The sequence below is a fragment of the Sesamum indicum genome, linkage group LG3, assembly GCF_000512975.1.
Source record: "Sesamum indicum cultivar Zhongzhi No. 13 linkage group LG3, S_indicum_v1.0, whole genome shotgun sequence".
Lineage (NCBI taxonomy): Eukaryota > Viridiplantae > Streptophyta > Magnoliopsida > Lamiales > Pedaliaceae > Sesamum > Sesamum indicum.
This window is the reverse complement of record NC_026147.1, coordinates 7,746,918-7,765,019: the sequence shown is the minus strand read 5'-3', so window position 1 is coordinate 7,765,019 and position 18,102 is coordinate 7,746,918. Positions and strand designations below refer to the sequence as shown.

The 18,102-nt window shown below is 34.9% G+C and overlaps 1 protein-coding gene across 1 annotated transcript; it reads left to right on the top strand.

Annotated features, from left to right (window-relative positions):
* LOC105157604 lies at positions 3,206-6,071 on the top strand. Its single transcript, XM_011074015.2, has 2 exons — positions 3,206-3,631; positions 4,866-6,071. Exon 2 carries the CDS (start codon positions 4,999-5,001, stop codon positions 5,854-5,856), a length of 858 nt encoding a protein of 285 aa, XP_011072317.1. The 5' UTR covers positions 3,206-3,631; positions 4,866-4,998; the 3' UTR covers positions 5,857-6,071.

Sequence of the window (18,102 nt, the reverse complement as noted above, 5' to 3'; positions counted from 1 at the left end):
AAAACAGTCTCCGAGACAATGGAACAAGAAATTTGACTCTTTCATGCATTCATTAGATTTTAAAAAGAAGTCATTATGATCATTGTTTATACTTTAAACATGTTGACAGTACTCCTATCTTCCTTGTGCTTTATGTGGATGATATGCTTATAGCTAGTCCTAGCTTACATCTCATTAATCTCTTGCAAAAAGAGTTACACAAAACTTTTGAAATGAAAGATCTAGGTGATGCAAAACGTATTCTTGGCATGAACATTGTTAGACATAAAGGAGAGTCTACTATTTTGCTAAATAAAAAATCCTACATTCTTTCTATCTTAAAAAGATTTTCAATCGAAAACTCCAAGCCAACCTCTGTGCCTCTTGCTGCCCATTTTCTACTTAGTAAAAATTAGAGTCCTAAAACTGATACTGAAAAGGTTAAGATGAAAAAAGTTCCCTATTCTAATGTGATTGGATCCATCATGTTTCTCATGGTTTGCACGAGACCCGACATTGCATATGCTATTTGTTGCTTAAGTAGATACATGTCTAATCCTGGCCCTCCTCATTGGGAGGCTTTAAAATGGCTTTTGAAATATCTGCATGGCTCTGAAAATGTTGACATTTTGTTTTCTAAAAGGAGTAAGAACACTCAACTTCTTGGCTATGTTGATGCTAACTATGCAAATGACACAGATAGTAGAAAATCCACAACATCTTACATTTTCACATTTTGTGGTTCTTGCATAAGTTGAAAATTCCAACTTCAACATATAGTTGCCCTTTCTACAACAGAGGCAGAATACATTGCCACGACAGAAGCTTTCAAGGAGGCAATTTGGTTAGATGGCCTCATTAAGGAAATTGGTTTCTCAAATGAAAAGCTCACGGTATACTCTGATAGCCAATCCTCTATTCAACTGTGTAAGAATCCCGTGTTTCATGATCGAACGAAACATATGGATGTAAGGTATCACTTCATTCGAGATATCGTCAGTAAAGAGGTAATAAAGTTGGAGAAAATCAAAACTGAGGATAATCCTGTAGATATGGGTACCAAGTGTCTATCTCTTGAAAAATTTCATACGTGTTTAAAAATTCTGAATTTAATTCCGGACTAACATGTGCTTTCAAGTTATTTTATTCTCTGCAGGTACATCCACGGTGAACTTCTTTTGGCAATGATGAAACAAACTGATTCAGTGATAAAACTCCAGGACCTCTTCCCTCTTGTGGGTTTTGGTCCAAGGTGGAGATTGTTAATATTAATGGTCCAAGGACCAAATTTATATTTGGTAGGCCCATTGCTCATCCACATTACACTCGGCCCACTTGGAAGGCCCTCACCCCGACCCGATATCCAACCCATTAACCCGACCCAGGTATCTATACATTTATACCCACTTCCTAAACCTAATTTAGTTTGAATCTCTCCATTTCTTCTTGTACGCCGTTGTCTGCAATTTCTCTCCCTCTTCTAAAACTGCCTTCCATGGCAGATTCTTATTTCCTTGTCCACCACCGTTAATGGTGGTGGCTTTCCTTAGCCAAGACGATGGCTTAAAGAAAGCCACCCCAACGCCATCTTTCCAACGACTCTCTTTTCCTCTCCTATAAATAGGAGTTGTTCTGCTCCTTGAAGAACAACATGAAACCGAGAAATCACAGTGAGATATCTCCACCCCTCTTCTAATTAAAGGTTCTGAGTGAATGGAAGTGTACTGTTGTGACGGGTTTCTGGGTTCTCTGATCTTTGTGATCTTGTCCCTGTGTGAGGAGCAACCGTGGGCCGAAGTTTCTGTGGGTGCGGTGCCAAGTGACCGTGACCCTGTCTCTAACTGAATCAGGCTTTGTTCCTGAGCCACTTTGAAAATTACGATTTCATTCTTTTATCTCTAATTCCTTGTGTATTATTTAATTTCTCTGTAATCTGTGGTCTGTTATCTTAAAGGAGTTTCGTACTCCAATCAGTGTAATAGTTGGCTAGGTATTCAGTGAGAAAGAATACCACGTGGGTTGTGTAGCCAACATCTGTTGTATATATTTTGTTAACAAATACAAATCAGAAGCAAAGGTGTCTTGACAATTGTTCTAATATCTATTGCAAGATTTGAAGATCGAGATTTGTATGAGATTTTGGGTATGAAAGTTTGATTATGTGCGGAAAATAGAAATTTGGGGGTTTTTTTTTCATGAAAATGTTGTTATTTAATAAATGCGCAATGTGTTTTAGTTGAAGTTTTAAAGAATTAAATTATATAGAACTTCGATTTCTTGGCTATTTCATCTCTTTTCCTAATGCTACAATTGACATATAGAAAACATAAAAAAAAAAAAGGACTTTAAGAAAATAAGGTCGTTCAGATACAAGACTTATTTGTCTTAAAATATACATCAGGATGTAATAAACTGTAAATTATAATAAAAATAAATCTACACATACATATACGTAAGATTTAAATTTAATATAAAAGATTTTGACAACTCAAAAGTTACCATTAAAACAAATAAAAAAAAGAAGACATTTATTATATTTTTTTCACTTTCTAAAAGTATAAAAGAGTAAGAGAGCATTGTTGGCGCAATCTTTGGAGTGCAAATGCACAAAATTTTCCGACTTTAGATGGTTTGTAAAACAAAGAATGTATTATTTTTCAGCAAATTGTGCATTAAAATTTTCGTTTTCTTCAACTTTAACTACTTGAAAAAATATAAAATTAAGATATGATTTCTTTACGTTCCCATCAATATAAACAATTCCTATATACATGCAATTTGAATTAAGTAAAATATATAACAATAATTTTTAAAAAAAATTAAATTACTTTAACACAAATTAGTACAAAAATTAAAAAAAAATCCCACACAATGCAGGAAAAATATATCATCAAATCGATTAATCTGATAAACTACAACATCTCTTTTTAATATAAAAGAATTAATAATATTCTTTTTTATAAGAAGTTAAATGAATGGAACTTTTATGTTGAATGACGTGAATTTAGATATAAAAGTTTATTTTATGTTTTCTAATAATTTCCTCAAAAGGATTTTTATTTTATTTTTATTTCTTTTTTTCCCCTCAAGTTTCCCGCCTTTTTCCTTGTACTTATTCCTTTCCTCTTTTACCCTTTCTTGGCCTATGATGAAATTCAAGCTCCTAATGATCTACAGAGCTTTCAGTCTGAGAAGGAACAAGAACAGGGAACTGAGAACAGCAGCTAATATGAGAGACCTGCATTTGTTTAAGTCGTGTTTCTTTTCTGCTGCTTTAAGTGAAATAGCACTTTTATGGTTGTTAAGAGTTAGTTGTTTTTTTTGTATATAACAGCCCTTTATCTGCTATTTCAAGCACGAGATTTCTTTAAACTCTGATTCAAGAAATAAAAGTTTTGTTCAGTTTGCAATCTATTCCCAGTTTTCCCTGCATTTCCTCTATTTCAACAGCCTAACTTCCGTCTGTAAACAAGAGTGTAGGCTTCTCTCCTTTCATCGCATCAGCACAGCCGCACAAATCGCTCCAACGCCGAAGACTGCGCCGTCGTCCTCCGCTCAAAACCACACCGCCGAGGGCCGACCGTTTCTTGACATGTCCTTTTTGTATTGGTGCTGGAGATCGCGATAGTTGCTGCTACATTCGATCTCTTAGGTGTGGTTTCTGCTTTCTGTTTGGGGGTTTAAATTTTCTTATCTTCGGCATGAAAGTTACCACGGATGCAATCAAGATTGAATCCTCTGGAAAAAATCATCGTTTTGTTCGGCGGAACATAATAGTTAGGTTTTCTTGAGGTGAAAAGTTGTGGATGACTTACATCTAATCTTGATGATTGCATAACAGGATGAAAATTAACAGATATACAAACAAGATATCCAATCCAGAAATAGGAATTGAGCAGATAATAGACATATGTGAGCTATAATTTTTGCATTGACAGTTCATGATGTATTAACAGCTTTACGTTTTGTGTTTTGCCTGATTATATATGTACTGGCAATCTATTGCTCTGGAGGAAGCGACAAGATCCCTTCCGAGTCTTGCACTGGTTTCTTGAAGAAAAATATTTTTTGATATCATTTTTTGAAATCTTTTCTGTTACTGAAAGGTGATCTTGGGTATACTTTTATGGTTTTTCTCTAGAGGGAAAATAAGACCTCCAGTTACTTGTTCAGATGTAACCGCTTCATGACTAGTACTTTTAATTAAATTTAACTAATTTAAGCTGATGGATGGTGAACTTAAATGTTTATGCTTATATGTGTTCTTCAGTCATCCACACTGCTGCTTTTGACATATCTAATACATCCCGAGTCAAAATGGAAATTGTGACTGTTTTTCTTGTTTTGAACTGACGGGCAGATTGGATGCAATTGGAGCATTCATTTTGATCTATATGTGCATTCATGATGGAGAATCTGATTGCGCCCCTGAAGATTCCTTCATAATAGACAGAGAATTTATTGCCGTAAACTACTGCTGTTTGTTAAACAAGACAAAACCTTGAATCTGGATAGATTATATACAGTTCTAGACAATTCCTTATGTAGAGTTTGAAACATGTTGGTATGTTATAATCCAACTATGGTCATGTTCGAAGACTGCAGCTTGTTTGATTTCCTGTTTGAATTGCGACCTTAATTCTTGCTGGTGAGTTAAACATGTTATATTTCTTCTAGGAAAGATATGTTAACTATTACTTGATTAACCCAGCACTTGAGACGGGCATAATTTTGGCACTGCATACAGGGAATTTTAAATTATGGATATCAAGTTGTCACAAACAAATTAGCTAAACCATTTAGTTTGCTTGATTTAATTTTCATTTTACCTAATCTGTTTGTTTTGTTTTGTTTTCCCTTATAATTAATTCCTTTGGTTTTTACAGAAAACCCGATATTTTTTGGAATCTTGTTGAGGTAGATTTTTAGATTGAGCGTATGTTACATTGAGTGGACAACACAGAGACAGAAAGAAGAACAAACTATCCAAAATATAGCTAATCATCTTCCGCATCAAGCATGGCAGAAGACACAAGCTCCTTGAAAGATCTTGCGGTACCAAGTGCTCAAAGTTTGCACTCAAGCATTTCAGCACCTTTAATTCAAGTTGACAATCTCGAGCTCAAACTGGCCCTCGTTTCTATGGTACAACACAATCAATTCGGAGGCTTACCAGCAGAAAACCCGAACTTGCATCTCTCTGTATTTCTACATTGCTGTGAAGTTCTGAATCTTTCTGGTGTCTCATCGGATGCCATTAAGCTCAAAATATTCCCATTTTCTTTACGAGATGAAGCAAGAGCTTGGTTGCATTCATTACCAGCACAATCCATTACTACTTGGGAGCAGCTGTCAGAAGCATTCCTAGCAAAATACTTTCCTCCAAGTAGGAAAGCCCAACTCTGTCAGCAAATCCTTTGTTTCCTTCAGAAGGAAGATGAATCGTTGCGTGATGCATGGGAGAGATTTAACAAACTCTTGAGGTTTTGCCCTAATCATGGTTTCGAGAAGTGGCTTCTCCTTAATACTTTTTATGATGGACTGAACTACCATACAAGGATGCTGGTAAATGCTGCATCCGGTGGAGCATTTATGAATAAACCTGTGACAGATGGCTATTCTCTGATTGAAGTTATGGCTGAGAACCAGTATCAATGGTCAAACGAGAGAGTAGTACCGGAAATGAGCCCAAGTAGGTCCAATGTTGATTCATTGACTGTACTTGTTGATACGGTGACTGCTATAGCCCAAAAGCTTAATGAGTTGGAGGCTGAACTACAGAATCAACGTGCACTTCTTGGGAGTATGCAGATGATGATACAAACCATATATGATTGGCACTTGCGACAGGGACACATCCTACCTCCGCCTCAATAGACCTGGAAATCCTACATCCCCTCTTATCTCATATTGAACAATATTCGTTCTAAACTCAGGAGGATTGAATCGAATCTCTTGTTGGAAGTTTGTACGTCGTCATGATATCACTTTCCTGGCATGCCATTTATTGATCGCCTCTGTTTGCTGTTCCCCTTCACTGGTTATCTCCATCACACACACACACACACACACAACCAATTATGAAGTAGATGCAGGATTTGGCAATCCTAGTTATTTAGATAATCGTGTTATTACATCAATATAATTTGAGATTACCAGATACTTGTTTCCCAGTAATGTTAATTTGTCAGGCTGAGATTATATATTAATTATAAAATAAATTAAAATGATGAAAACACCTGAAAATAAAGATGAAGTTGGTGGTGAAAAAGTGAATAAGCACTTCAGTAGTGCGGCAACAGCTACTAAATAATAACAAAACGGATTTGGTTGGTCTTCTCCAAAGAAATGCTGCATTTTAATTGCATCAAATTCGTTTTCTTGGCTTTTGGTCATAACTTTCTTGTTACAATTTTTTATGTTTGATTGGAGGCTTTTTTTTTGGGTAGTTTTTTTAATTGTTTTTGGTTTTTACTTGGTCCAAAAAAAACTCATATGTACAATTATGTTTAGTTGTTTTAATTTTATTTATAACCTTGATGGAATTCACAATTACTATCGTAAATCACCTAATCTTGAATAATCAAGTAGTCAGTTCTTCATTATGATAAAATCTTGAATCCAGATCCTTACTTGTATTTCCTTTTCCTCTTTAGTTAAGAAATTAAATATTGCATAAATACAGAATGATTTATGGGTAATAAGTAAGTAGAATCACAAAAGGTTATTGAGTAAATATTTTGTCAAATATGTGCAGATCCTTTTTCCTCTAAAATGGAATGTGATAATTAGCCCCATTTAATCTCACATAATTTTTAGTGTTTGAGAATATAAATACACCACCTTTTGTGAAGATAATCAAATCAAGTATTTTGGTAGGGTGAGAGAGACTTAAGAAAATGGAAGGGAAAAGTGTAGACGCTATTGTTGTAGTAACAACATTGTTGATAATGGCAAACATCGTCCTTGCAACGAATTTCATAAGTTCAATCGAGCAATCACAGGACGAGTGTCGAGCAAAATGCAGCAAAGATTGCGTTAATGGTGGAATTCCAAATATATGTCTTATGTATTGTTTACATTGTTGCACTCATACATGTCCACCAACAAACCAAAAGGCCGTGTTTTCCAGTCCGTCTATTTATTGAAATGCATGCCATTAATATGTGTAAGATTTATGTTTTATTGATTTTCTTGATGTACATGTTGTAATAACAGATATCGTGATGTATGCACTTAAAAACTGTGAAACTTTATTTACTAATACGTTATCGTATTTGTTTGACCAGATACAAATCAAAAGCAAAAGTGCCTTGATGATTGTTTTGACATCTATCGCAAAGTTTGAAGACCTAGATTAATATGTTATGTCATGTACCAAGAATTTTGTGTTCCAAGTTCATCATGAATGGCACATGTGTTTTTCTTGAAAGAGTTCTCATGATACAAATGATAATTTGATTTTGTTTCTTTTTATTTTTTGCCATTTTTAACAGTAGGAATTCAATTAATTTGTTCTTATATTTCGCCACATTTCCTTATGATTAGTACTTATAGAATAACAAGTACGCAGAATAGTTTCAAATTGACTTTACACGTCATTATAAAATAATAAGGGTAATTTAATGAATTATTCAATATTTGACATAATTATAAATATTTTTGTTATTTGAAAAATCAATACTTTTTTTAATTTTAACGATCGTCCAATTTACACAATTTCATCAAATATAAAGAGTATTGATAAATATTTCTCAAAAAAAAAAAAAAGAGATATTAGTAATTATGTAAAATTTCAGGAGAGCTCGTTATAATTTATCTAAATAATAAATTTCTTAGTTGAAATTAATTTGTTCCTCAAATGGAGGAAAATAATATGCTTCAGAAGTTGGAACTTGCAAGTGCTAAATAAATATGTGAAAGCACTAAAGAAAATTAAAAAAGAAACCACATTGGAATAAAATTTTACAAACGCTGTTCTTTACCACTCAAACTGTAACATTTCCAAGTTGCAAAAGACTATGGAAATCTTTAAGACTTATTGCATACGTACGATGCTAAACATACTTCTTGCTGATGCAGTCCTTTGAACATTGACGAACACATACTTCAAATTTGGCACCGCCTGTGGAACAATATGATATTAAGACCAATTCCAACTTGCACGATCCACGCAACTCTCCAAGTGGTTTCGTGAAATTTTATTACATAAAATCTCAACTTGTTCAAACAAGTTCATGAGATTTTTGAATAAATACAAAAAATAGGTTTCGTTTTTGAATCATATATATATTACCTGAGGAGAAAGGTCTACACTCCGAATCACAAGCATTTGCACACTGCGTAACGACTTCTTGTTTTGGTTGGCAACCTTTCAAGCAATCGCTCACGCAAAGAGGTTTCCTAGTAATGATGCATAGCAGGTTACATTTTAACGAGCAGAAAGCTGCGCGATTCGAAGAACCATTTTCTGCACTAACTCCTGCGAAGAAAATTATCATGATTATAATCCTCAAATAGATAAAGTTTTTTGCAATTTTATCCATGTCGATTTAACTGAATTTCTTTTTTTTTTTTTTTCGTTTCGTTCCCCTCGCCCTCTCTTTTCTTAGTTGAAAGAGTTCGGGATGTGTGTGGTGTGTATATATAGATCACGGAACTTCATTTCATCAAAAAAATTATAATAGCATTTTACTTCTATATTTTTTCAACTTTCTACTTAATTTTATTTCGACTGTGGAATAGTATTCACAGAAAATTTTACTTACTATTGTACACCTATATATCTTGATGATGGATTGATTTTGGAAAAGATGCAAGAAAACCCCTATAATAATGCAAATGAACAAATTATCCCCATATGAGAAAAAAAAGTGACAATTTACCTTCTAGTGTTTTTAAAATGTAGTAATTTACCCTCCTATATTTTTTAAAATAAAGTAATTTACCTTCTTAGACACAGAGGTAAATTGCTTCATTTAAAAAAAAAAGATATAGGGAAATAAATTACTATTTTATTATCATAAGGGAATAATTTAATTATTTACAATATCAAAAGGAGGTAAATTGCATTAATCCCAATTGATTTAAGCAAAATGATCTCACATTTCTGTATTCATTTGAGAGAATTAATTAGGAGCTTTTGAATTCATAATGTATAGATAACCATGATGAGTAATTATATAAACGCCCATAAAAAGTGACAATTCAGCAACATATAAAGGAGCTAAACAAGTGGGCTTCAACAAATTAGTTTTAGTCTTATTGCTTACATAATTCTTCAATGTAACTTACAAAAGGTCTCATTTTGAGTCTTTTTCCCAACTTTTATTAGAAAATTGATTAAAAAAAAAAAAACCATGTATTAGTCACATGGCCAATCGCTGCATAATTTGTAAATGATTCCATTAATTTTCTAACGGAAGTTGATTGGATAGAAATGAAAGTGAAATTTTTTTAAAGTTGTGGAACTATTTTCAAAAATTCTATAAGCAAAACGACTTAAATGTATAAAATCTAAATTACGGGACAAAAAATATATATAATCTTTGTTATAATTGTTGTTGGAATTTTTTAGCCCAAACCAAAGGAATGAGCCTTTACTTGGGAAGGCCAAATCACACTTGGCCCAATGGACTACCTAATCCACTAACCCGACCCGTTAACAGGTTTGACCCGTCTGCCCTACTACTTAAATCTATTTCTATCAAACCCTAATTCATTTCCCCTTTCTCTCACCCGACTGCTTCTCTTCTTCTTATGCACTATGACTTTCTGGGTTCTTCACTGACCCTTTGGTTTCTGCTTTTGCTCTTTCTCCAAAAATGGCCGTTTACTCGCCATCAATGAACAACCTCTTTAAATGGCTGGTCCATTGCGGCTCTTGGGAAACAAGCTGACAATGTTCTTCTTCTTCCTACCTCCATTCCCTGAAACCCTGAAAGCCTTAGTGGCAAAACTTGTGTGGTTCGAATAAAAGCCTTTGTGGCAATTTTTCCTTTGTGGATCTAAGGTAGAACCTCTGTGGTTCTTACTGCCTTTGTGGCTTGTGTGATTCTGAGCAATCGGTAAAGGTTCATAACCTTTGGCCTTGAGTAGGATTTGGGTTTTATTAGGCTCCTGAGCCTCACAGTTTTTATGTCTTCTGTTTCAGTGATACTATTGTTCCCAGGTTCATTCATTGTATTAGTTTTTATATTACTTAGATTACTTGTAATTTGTTTTAAGAAGGCCTGTAATCTATTTTAATTTACTGTATTTTTTGTAAAACGCCGGAGACCGATCCACTCCTTACAGTGGTATCAGAGCATCCAGGGTGAGTCTCTGGCCTAAAAAGGCCATATACGGTAATATTGCTTCAACCTAAACTCATTTAATTCTAGTCTCAGAACCCCAAACCCTTGTTGTTTACCTCCCTTGGCCGGGCTCTTGAAGCCGTCGGGTATCTGGTGGAGGGGCAGTTAAGGCCCCTGCACATATATACTGTGATTGGGATATTTTCTGTTAATATCTGTTCTTGCTATTATCTTGTAAATTGTGAATACTCTGTGCTGAAATTATCACTGTGAAACTTGTTGTTTTCTATTAAAATGTCTGGTTATAACTTGCAACCCTTCGATGGAAAATCTAATTTTTCTATTTGGCAACAAAAAATGAAAGGCATTCTAATACAACAAAAGGTTTTTAAAGCAATCGATGGAAAATATTCTGAAACAGTTTCTGAAGAAAAACGGCTTGAAAATGATGAGTATGCTTACAGTTCTATTATCTTAAATTTATCTGATTTTGTAATAAGAAAAGTTGAAAAACAAAATACTCCTAAGGAATTATGGAATAAACTGAAAGAATTATATATCGAAACTTCTCTCCCTAGTAAATTGTTCCTTTTAGAAAATTTTTTCAGATATAAGCTTGATCTTTCTAAAAATATTGAAGAAAACATTGATGATTTTACAAAACTAATACAAGATATTAAACTTACTGGGGATAAAAATATTGATGATTATACACCTATAGTTTTATTAAATGCTATACCTGAGTCTTATGGTGATGTTAAGGCAGCTATTAAATATGGTCGTGATAGTGTAACTTTAGAAACTGTTATTAGTGGTTTAAAATCGAAAGAAATGGATTTAAAAACAAATGCTCCTAGTACTAGTAACAATGAAGTAAACTTTGTAAGAGGAAGACCTAAGTCTAGGAGTAATGATAATAATAAAAACTATAAGTTTAGAAAACACAGTAAAAGCCATAGTAGAAGCAGGGGTAGAAGTCCTTCTAGGAATAAGTACTATAACAACAAAGGAAATGATGATAAAAACACTAAAAAGGATTACAAGTGTTATAACTGTGGGGGAAGAGGACACTTTATAAAAGATTGTAAGAAACCAAAGAAAAATAATCAAAATGATTCTGCTAATGTTTCTGAAGAAACCTCTGATGAAGTATACATGGTTTCTGACATTAATTTTGTTGATAATTCAAATAAATTTGAATGGCTTATTGATTCAGGATGTACATTTCATATGACTCCTTATAAAGATATTTTGATGAACTTTAAAACAGAAAAATTAGGTTCTGTTTCTATGGCAAATTAGAAACTATGTGATGTTCTTGATTTTGGGGATGTTTTTCTGAAATTTGAAAATGGTTTTAAACTTACCCTTAAAGGTGTTAGATATGTACCTGACCTTGCCCATAATCTGTTATCATGTTCAGCCCTATAAGAGGATGGGTTGGAAGGGAGATGGGGTAAAGGGATAATGAAAATCACCAAAGGGTCCTTAACCATTTTTAAGGCAGAAAAGAAAAGAAACATGTATCTTTGTAAAGTGCAATATGACTTATTTTTTGGAAATGTGTCTGAAAATAATAAATCTGATTTGTGGCATAAGAGACTAGGCCACATAAGTTTAAAAGGTCTTGAATTGTTGAATAAAAATGGTTTTCTGCACGATAAACCTGCCACGTTGAATTTTTGTGATGATTGCATTCTAGAAAAACAGCATAAAGTCAGTTTTCCTACTTCCTCATACCCTGTCCCCACTTCTTCAAAATGCATATTAGATTATGTGCATGCAGATGTATGGGGTCCTGCAAATGTTGAAACACATGGTGCCAATAAATACTTTCTTTCAATTATAGATAACTATTCTAGGAAAGTCTTTGTTTTCCTTATGAAACAGAAATCTGATGTTTTTGAAAAGTTTCAGAATTGGAAAAGTTTAGTTTTAAATCAAACTGGTCATAAGCTTAAAGCTTTAAGGACTGACAATGGTTTAGAATTCTGCAACAAACAATTCTCTGAACTTTGTGATAAGTATGGCATAAAAAGACATAAAACTACACCCTACACTCAACAGAATTGTGTAGCAGAAAGGATGAATAGAACCTTACTTAACAAAGTTAGGTGTCTTTTAATTAGTTCAGGTTTACCAAAAATATTTTGGGGTGAAGCACTTTTAACTGCTGCTTATCTAATAAATAGATCACCATCTGTGCCTTTGTTTGGAAATATTCCTGAAAAATTATGGTCAAATTCTGATGTTGATTTCTCTTCTCTTCGTATTTTTTGGATGTTCTGCTTTTTGCCTTGTTAATGGTGATAAATTAGATCCTAGGTCCCAAAAATGTGTATTTATTGGTTATCAAATAGGTGTTAAAGGGTATAGATTATGGTTGAGAAACCAACCTGGTTTTAAAGTAGTTGTTAGCAGAGATGTCATTTTTAATGAATTTGAAATGCCTTGTCTGAAAATTACTTCTAAAACCACTGAAAACTATAACATTGAAAATACCTTTAATAAGGTGGAACCTAATAACCTAGATAACCAACAAGGGGAAGAAATAGAAGAAAGAGAAGAAAATCAAGTAGATAATAATGAAGAAATAGAAAATGAAAATCCTGAAAATACCTATCAACTTGTAAGAGATAGGGAACTTAGGGAACGTAGAATCCCTACTAGGCTTAGAGACTATCACTTAGCTTTGAATACTGAAAATATTGAACCAAATACTTATGAAGAAACTATAGAAAGTCCATATTCAAAAGAATGGTTGTCTGCTATGCATGATGAACTTAAACCCTTAAAAGAAAATAAAACTTGGGTTTTAGTCCCTAAACCTAAAAATGCTTCTGTGATTGACTGCAAATGGATTTTCAAAGTACAAGAAGATAATAACAAAAGATTTAAGGCAAGACTAGTAGCTAAAGGCTTTACACAAAAAGAAGGAATAGACTATGAAATTTTCTCACCTATAGTCAAGTTTACTACTGTAAAAATCTTGCTTGCTTTAGTTGCTCAATTTAATTGGGAACTTAACCAGATGGATGTAAAAACTGCTTTTTCTGCATGGAAATCTTGATGAACAGATTTATATGTCTCAACCTTATGGATTTGTTGATAAGAAAAATCCTAACCTTGTTTGTTTGCTTAAAAAAATCTTTATATGGTCTTAAGCAGTCTCCTAGACAATGGAATAAAAAGTTTGATCAATTTATGCATTATTTAAAATTCAAAAACAGTGCATATGATCCCTGTTTGTATTTCAAGTATGTCAATAATGTGCATATATTTCTTGTTCTATATGTGGATGACATGTTAATTGCCAGTTCTAGTCTTAGCATGATTAAAGACTTATAGAAAAATCTGTGCAAAACTTTTGAAATGAAAGATCTTGGAGATGCCAAAAAGATACTTGGAATGAACATTGAAAGAAATAGGACTAGTTCAACCATTTTCTTAAATCAAACATCTTACATTCAAAGTATTCTTGAAAAGTTTTCAATGTCAACTTCTAAACCTTCTTCTGTGCCACTTGCTGCTCATTTTCAGTTAAGTAAGGATCAGTGTCCTAAAACTGACACTGAAAAAGATAAAATGAAAAATGTGCCTTATTCCAATGCTATTGGTTCTGTTATGTATTTGATGGTTAGTATTAGACCTGATATAGCATACTCTGTTAGTTGCCTAAGTAGATATATGTCAAACCCTGGTTCTTCCCACTGGGAAGCTTTAAAATGGCTTTTAAGATATTTAAACGATACTAAGAAACTTGGCATAACCTTTTCAAAAAGTCCTAATGGTGCAAAACTTGTTGGATATGTGGATTTTAACTATGCAAATGATAGGGACAATAGAAAATCTACCACTTCATACATTTTTACACTATGTGATGCTTGCATAAGTTGGAAGTCTCAACTTCAAAACATTGTAGCACTTTCAACTATAGAAGCTGAATATATTGCCACTACTGAGGCAATAAAGGAAGCTATCTGGTTAAAAGAATTACTTTCTGAAATTGGTTTTTTAAAGAAAAAACTCACTTTTTTCTCTGATAGTCAGTCAAGCATTCAACTTTGCAAAAATCCAGTTTTTCATTATAGAACTACGCATATAGATGTAAGGTATCATTTCATTCAGGATGTAATAAATAAAGGTTTAATAAATCTTGAGAAGATTAAATCTGCTGATAATCCTGCAGATATGGCACTAAATGTTTGTCTTTGGAAAAATTTAAAATCTGTCTTGATATACTTAATCTGTGAACTGTTATTCTGTAACCAGTTTTTCTGTTTTGCAGGTACTATCCTTAAGGTAATGATGATAGCCTAAAAACCCACCATCTTGGTTTGGACCAAGGTGGAAATTATTGGAATTTTTTGGCCCAAACCAAAGGAATGGGCCTTTACTTGGGACGGCCAAATCACACTTGGCCCAATGGGCTACCTAATCCACTAACCCGACCCGTTAACAGGTTTGACCCGTCTGCCTTACTAGTTAAACCTATTTCTATCAAACCCTAATTCATTTCCCCTTTCTCTCACCCGACTGCTTCTCTTCTTCTTCTGCACTCTGACTTTTTGGGTTCTTCACTGATCCTTTGATTTCTGCTTTTGCTCCTTCTCCAAAAATAGCCGTTTACTCGCCATCAATGAACAGTCTCTTTAAATGGCTGGTCCACTGCGGCTCTTGGGAAACAAGCTGACAATATTCTTCTTCTTCCTATCTCCATTCTCTGAAACCCTAAAAGCCTTAGTGACAGAACCTGTGTGGTTCGAATAAAAGCCTTTGTGGCAATTTTTCCTTTGTGGATCTAAGGTAGAACCTCTGTGGTTCTTATTGCCTTTGTGGCTTGTGTGATTCTAAGCAACCGGTAAAGGTTCCTAACCTTTGGCCTTGAGTAGGCTTTGGGTTTTATTAGGCTCCTGAGCCTCACAGTGTTTATGTCTTCTGTTTCACTGATACTATTGTTCCCAGGTTCATTCATTGTATTAGTTTTTATATTCCTTAGATTACTTGTACTTTATTTTAAAAAGGCCTGTAATCTATTTTAAGTTTCTGTATTTTTTGTAACACGCCGGAGACCGATCCACTCCTTACAATTGTTCGGTTAACGAGACTCATATTTAACATACTTCGATCATGCAATGCTTTAAGCATTATTACTTCAACAACAAATTTGTAGCTATTGGGAATTTATTCTCACAGTAAGCCCACAAAGTAAAATCAATTATTTCAGTGTAATACAAATCAATATAACAATGATTACAGTTTAATAGGAACAGTGAGAAAAAATAACAATGATAAGTAATTTTGGCTTAAGGAGCTGGATCTGATGGGAAAGCCACAGCCACAAAGGCCGGCAACCCAACCACCGGTTGCTCAAATCCACCAAGAAAAAATAACCACCAAGGCTAACCCACGCCACCAAGGCACCATTAAATCACTCAGGTTCACCTATCTCTTTCATTTTTTTCGCACTTATTTCTCTCCTCTTTTTCTTCCAGAAGGTAGTGAATAAATAGAGAGAAACCATAGATGATAGCGGAAAAAATTAAGAAAGTGGGGAGAAGACGAGGAGAGAATAAATTCGGCAAAGGGTTTAGTTATCTAAAGATGGAAACCAGTTTGGGTAATGGGTAGATTGGGTCGATGGGTCGGGTCATGTCTTCCAAGTGGTGGGTTGAGACTGTGGGCTTGGGCCTACCAAATTTGGTCTTGGGCCAATTTTCAAACAGTAGCTTTGCATCTACCAATTTTGCTCAAGTTCAACTATTAGGATGGATAATCTCGTATGCACACAAACACATACCATCACACACACAGATATATAGAAAACTGTAATATTTTCAATGAAAGGCAAAATGCTTTTTTAGTTCCATAAAATAAATGTAGGATTTTTTTTTGTACTACAATTATGACAGATGTTGTTTTTAGTCCTATAAAACTCATGATTACGCATTTTTAATCCCAAAAAGTCACGTGTGTTGTGATTTTGGGACTAAAAATGTACTGTGGTTTAATTTGGGACTAAAAAGTCTTAAAATCACACTTTTTGGGACTAAAAAGGTGTAACTTTAAGTTTTATGGGACTAAAAGTGACATACCATAGTTATGGTACTAAAAAAAAATTTATCCTTATTTTATCGGACTAAAAAAATATTTTGCGGGTCAATGAAATATATGATGAAAATTATTGTATCCAAAGAATAACAAGCGATCGCGACTTATTATTTCATTTTATCAACTTTTAAGAGATCATCATAATAAATTCCAAATATTTTGGTTAATGTATATCTAATTTCTTTTTAGATGATGGTTCCCTATTTTTTAATTAGTGCAGTGAATGTATATCAACTTTTTAGAGATCAATCATAACAATATTTTAATATTTTTAAAAAAATAATATATATATATATAGCTTTTAATTATTTATATGTTGCTCCCTGCCCGGGCCTCTCACGAGGCGCCTATCACACAGCGCGTCGTGTGGCTAGTAGTCCGCTGACTACGTCCGCCAATACCTCCGCTCGGCACAATGCAGCGCGCCGAATATATCAGAGTCGGGAGGAACAAATCACAAAACCGTAAATTGCACACACGAATTCAGAAAACCAGATTGCATTGAACTGAAAAGTGCGTATACAATGATCAACGATGCTAGAGCAAGGGGTTCGCCTTGAGGGGGACTCCAACACGTCACTAAACCAAGCTTCTTGAACTCATTCGCCCCTATAATAGGCTTAAAAAAATAAATCTTATCGTCTACACTAGACACTAGAAAAGCTGAAATTTGCAACTCAAGAGGCGTAACGTCCCCTTGAGGAATCTAAACAACAGAAGGTAAATAACAAAGCAATAAAAGGCCTACACCTAGGACTCTAACACTTAGTTGGATGTCCGTCGTCTGTCGATGAAGGCTGAGTGGTCGGCCATGTAGAACGGTTGAGTGGCCGAAGTGCGCGTCACGGGGCCTAGTGAATGGGCAGCCCGTGACATTCTCCCCCACCTGAGATAGCGACGTCCCCAGCGCTACGGAAGCATGGTACGCTTCGACAAGAGGGAGAAACGCCTTTAGGTTTGTCACTCGCTCCCAAGTGTTCTCCTCGCTGCTGCATCCCCTCCATTTCACCAAGTACTCTGTGTGGTCTTTCTTCGCGGTACTCGTCACTCGGTGATCTAGGATTGTTTCAGCCACCTTCTCCTTCGTCTTCTTCAATTCGAGTTGTGGGCGGCTGGGTTGATTGCGGGTATCGTCTTCCTTGTCTACTGAATACTTCTTCAATTGGCTGACATGGAAAACGTTGTGGATCTTCCACCACGGCGGCAACTCCACCTTGTACGCCACCGTCCCAATACGCCTAAGGACAGGCAAAGGACCAACATATTTCTACATCAACCGAGGATCTCTCCACCATGATGACTTTGAGAATTTCGGATTCGGGACCTTCACCAGCACCAGGTCTCCCGCATTGAACTCAATGAAGCGGCGATTCTGATCTGCATACTTCTTCATCCGCTTCTGAGCTGTCTCCAGGCAACTTCTAACGATATCAACATTCTTCTTCCACTCCTGGGAGAAACTTCGAGTAAGAGGGGATCTCACACTTTGTGGGATGTCAAGAGTGTGAGGAAGGAGCGGCTGCTGCCCAGTAACGATTTTAAAAGCGCTCTTGTTGGTGGTGGAAGAGCTCTTTTGAACATTGAAATATAGCTGAGCGACATCTAAGAGCTTCACCCAATCCTTCTGCGTACCTCGCACAAAGTGCCGAAGGTAGTCCTCCAACGTAGAATTAAAGCGTTCTGTCTGACCATCGGACTGTGGATGATAGCTCGAGCT

Coding starts and splice junctions, on each gene's coding strand:
- LOC105157604 (XM_011074015.2), top strand. CDS start 4,999: ATGGCAGAAGACACAAGCTCCTTGAAAGATCTTGCGGTACCAAGTGCT.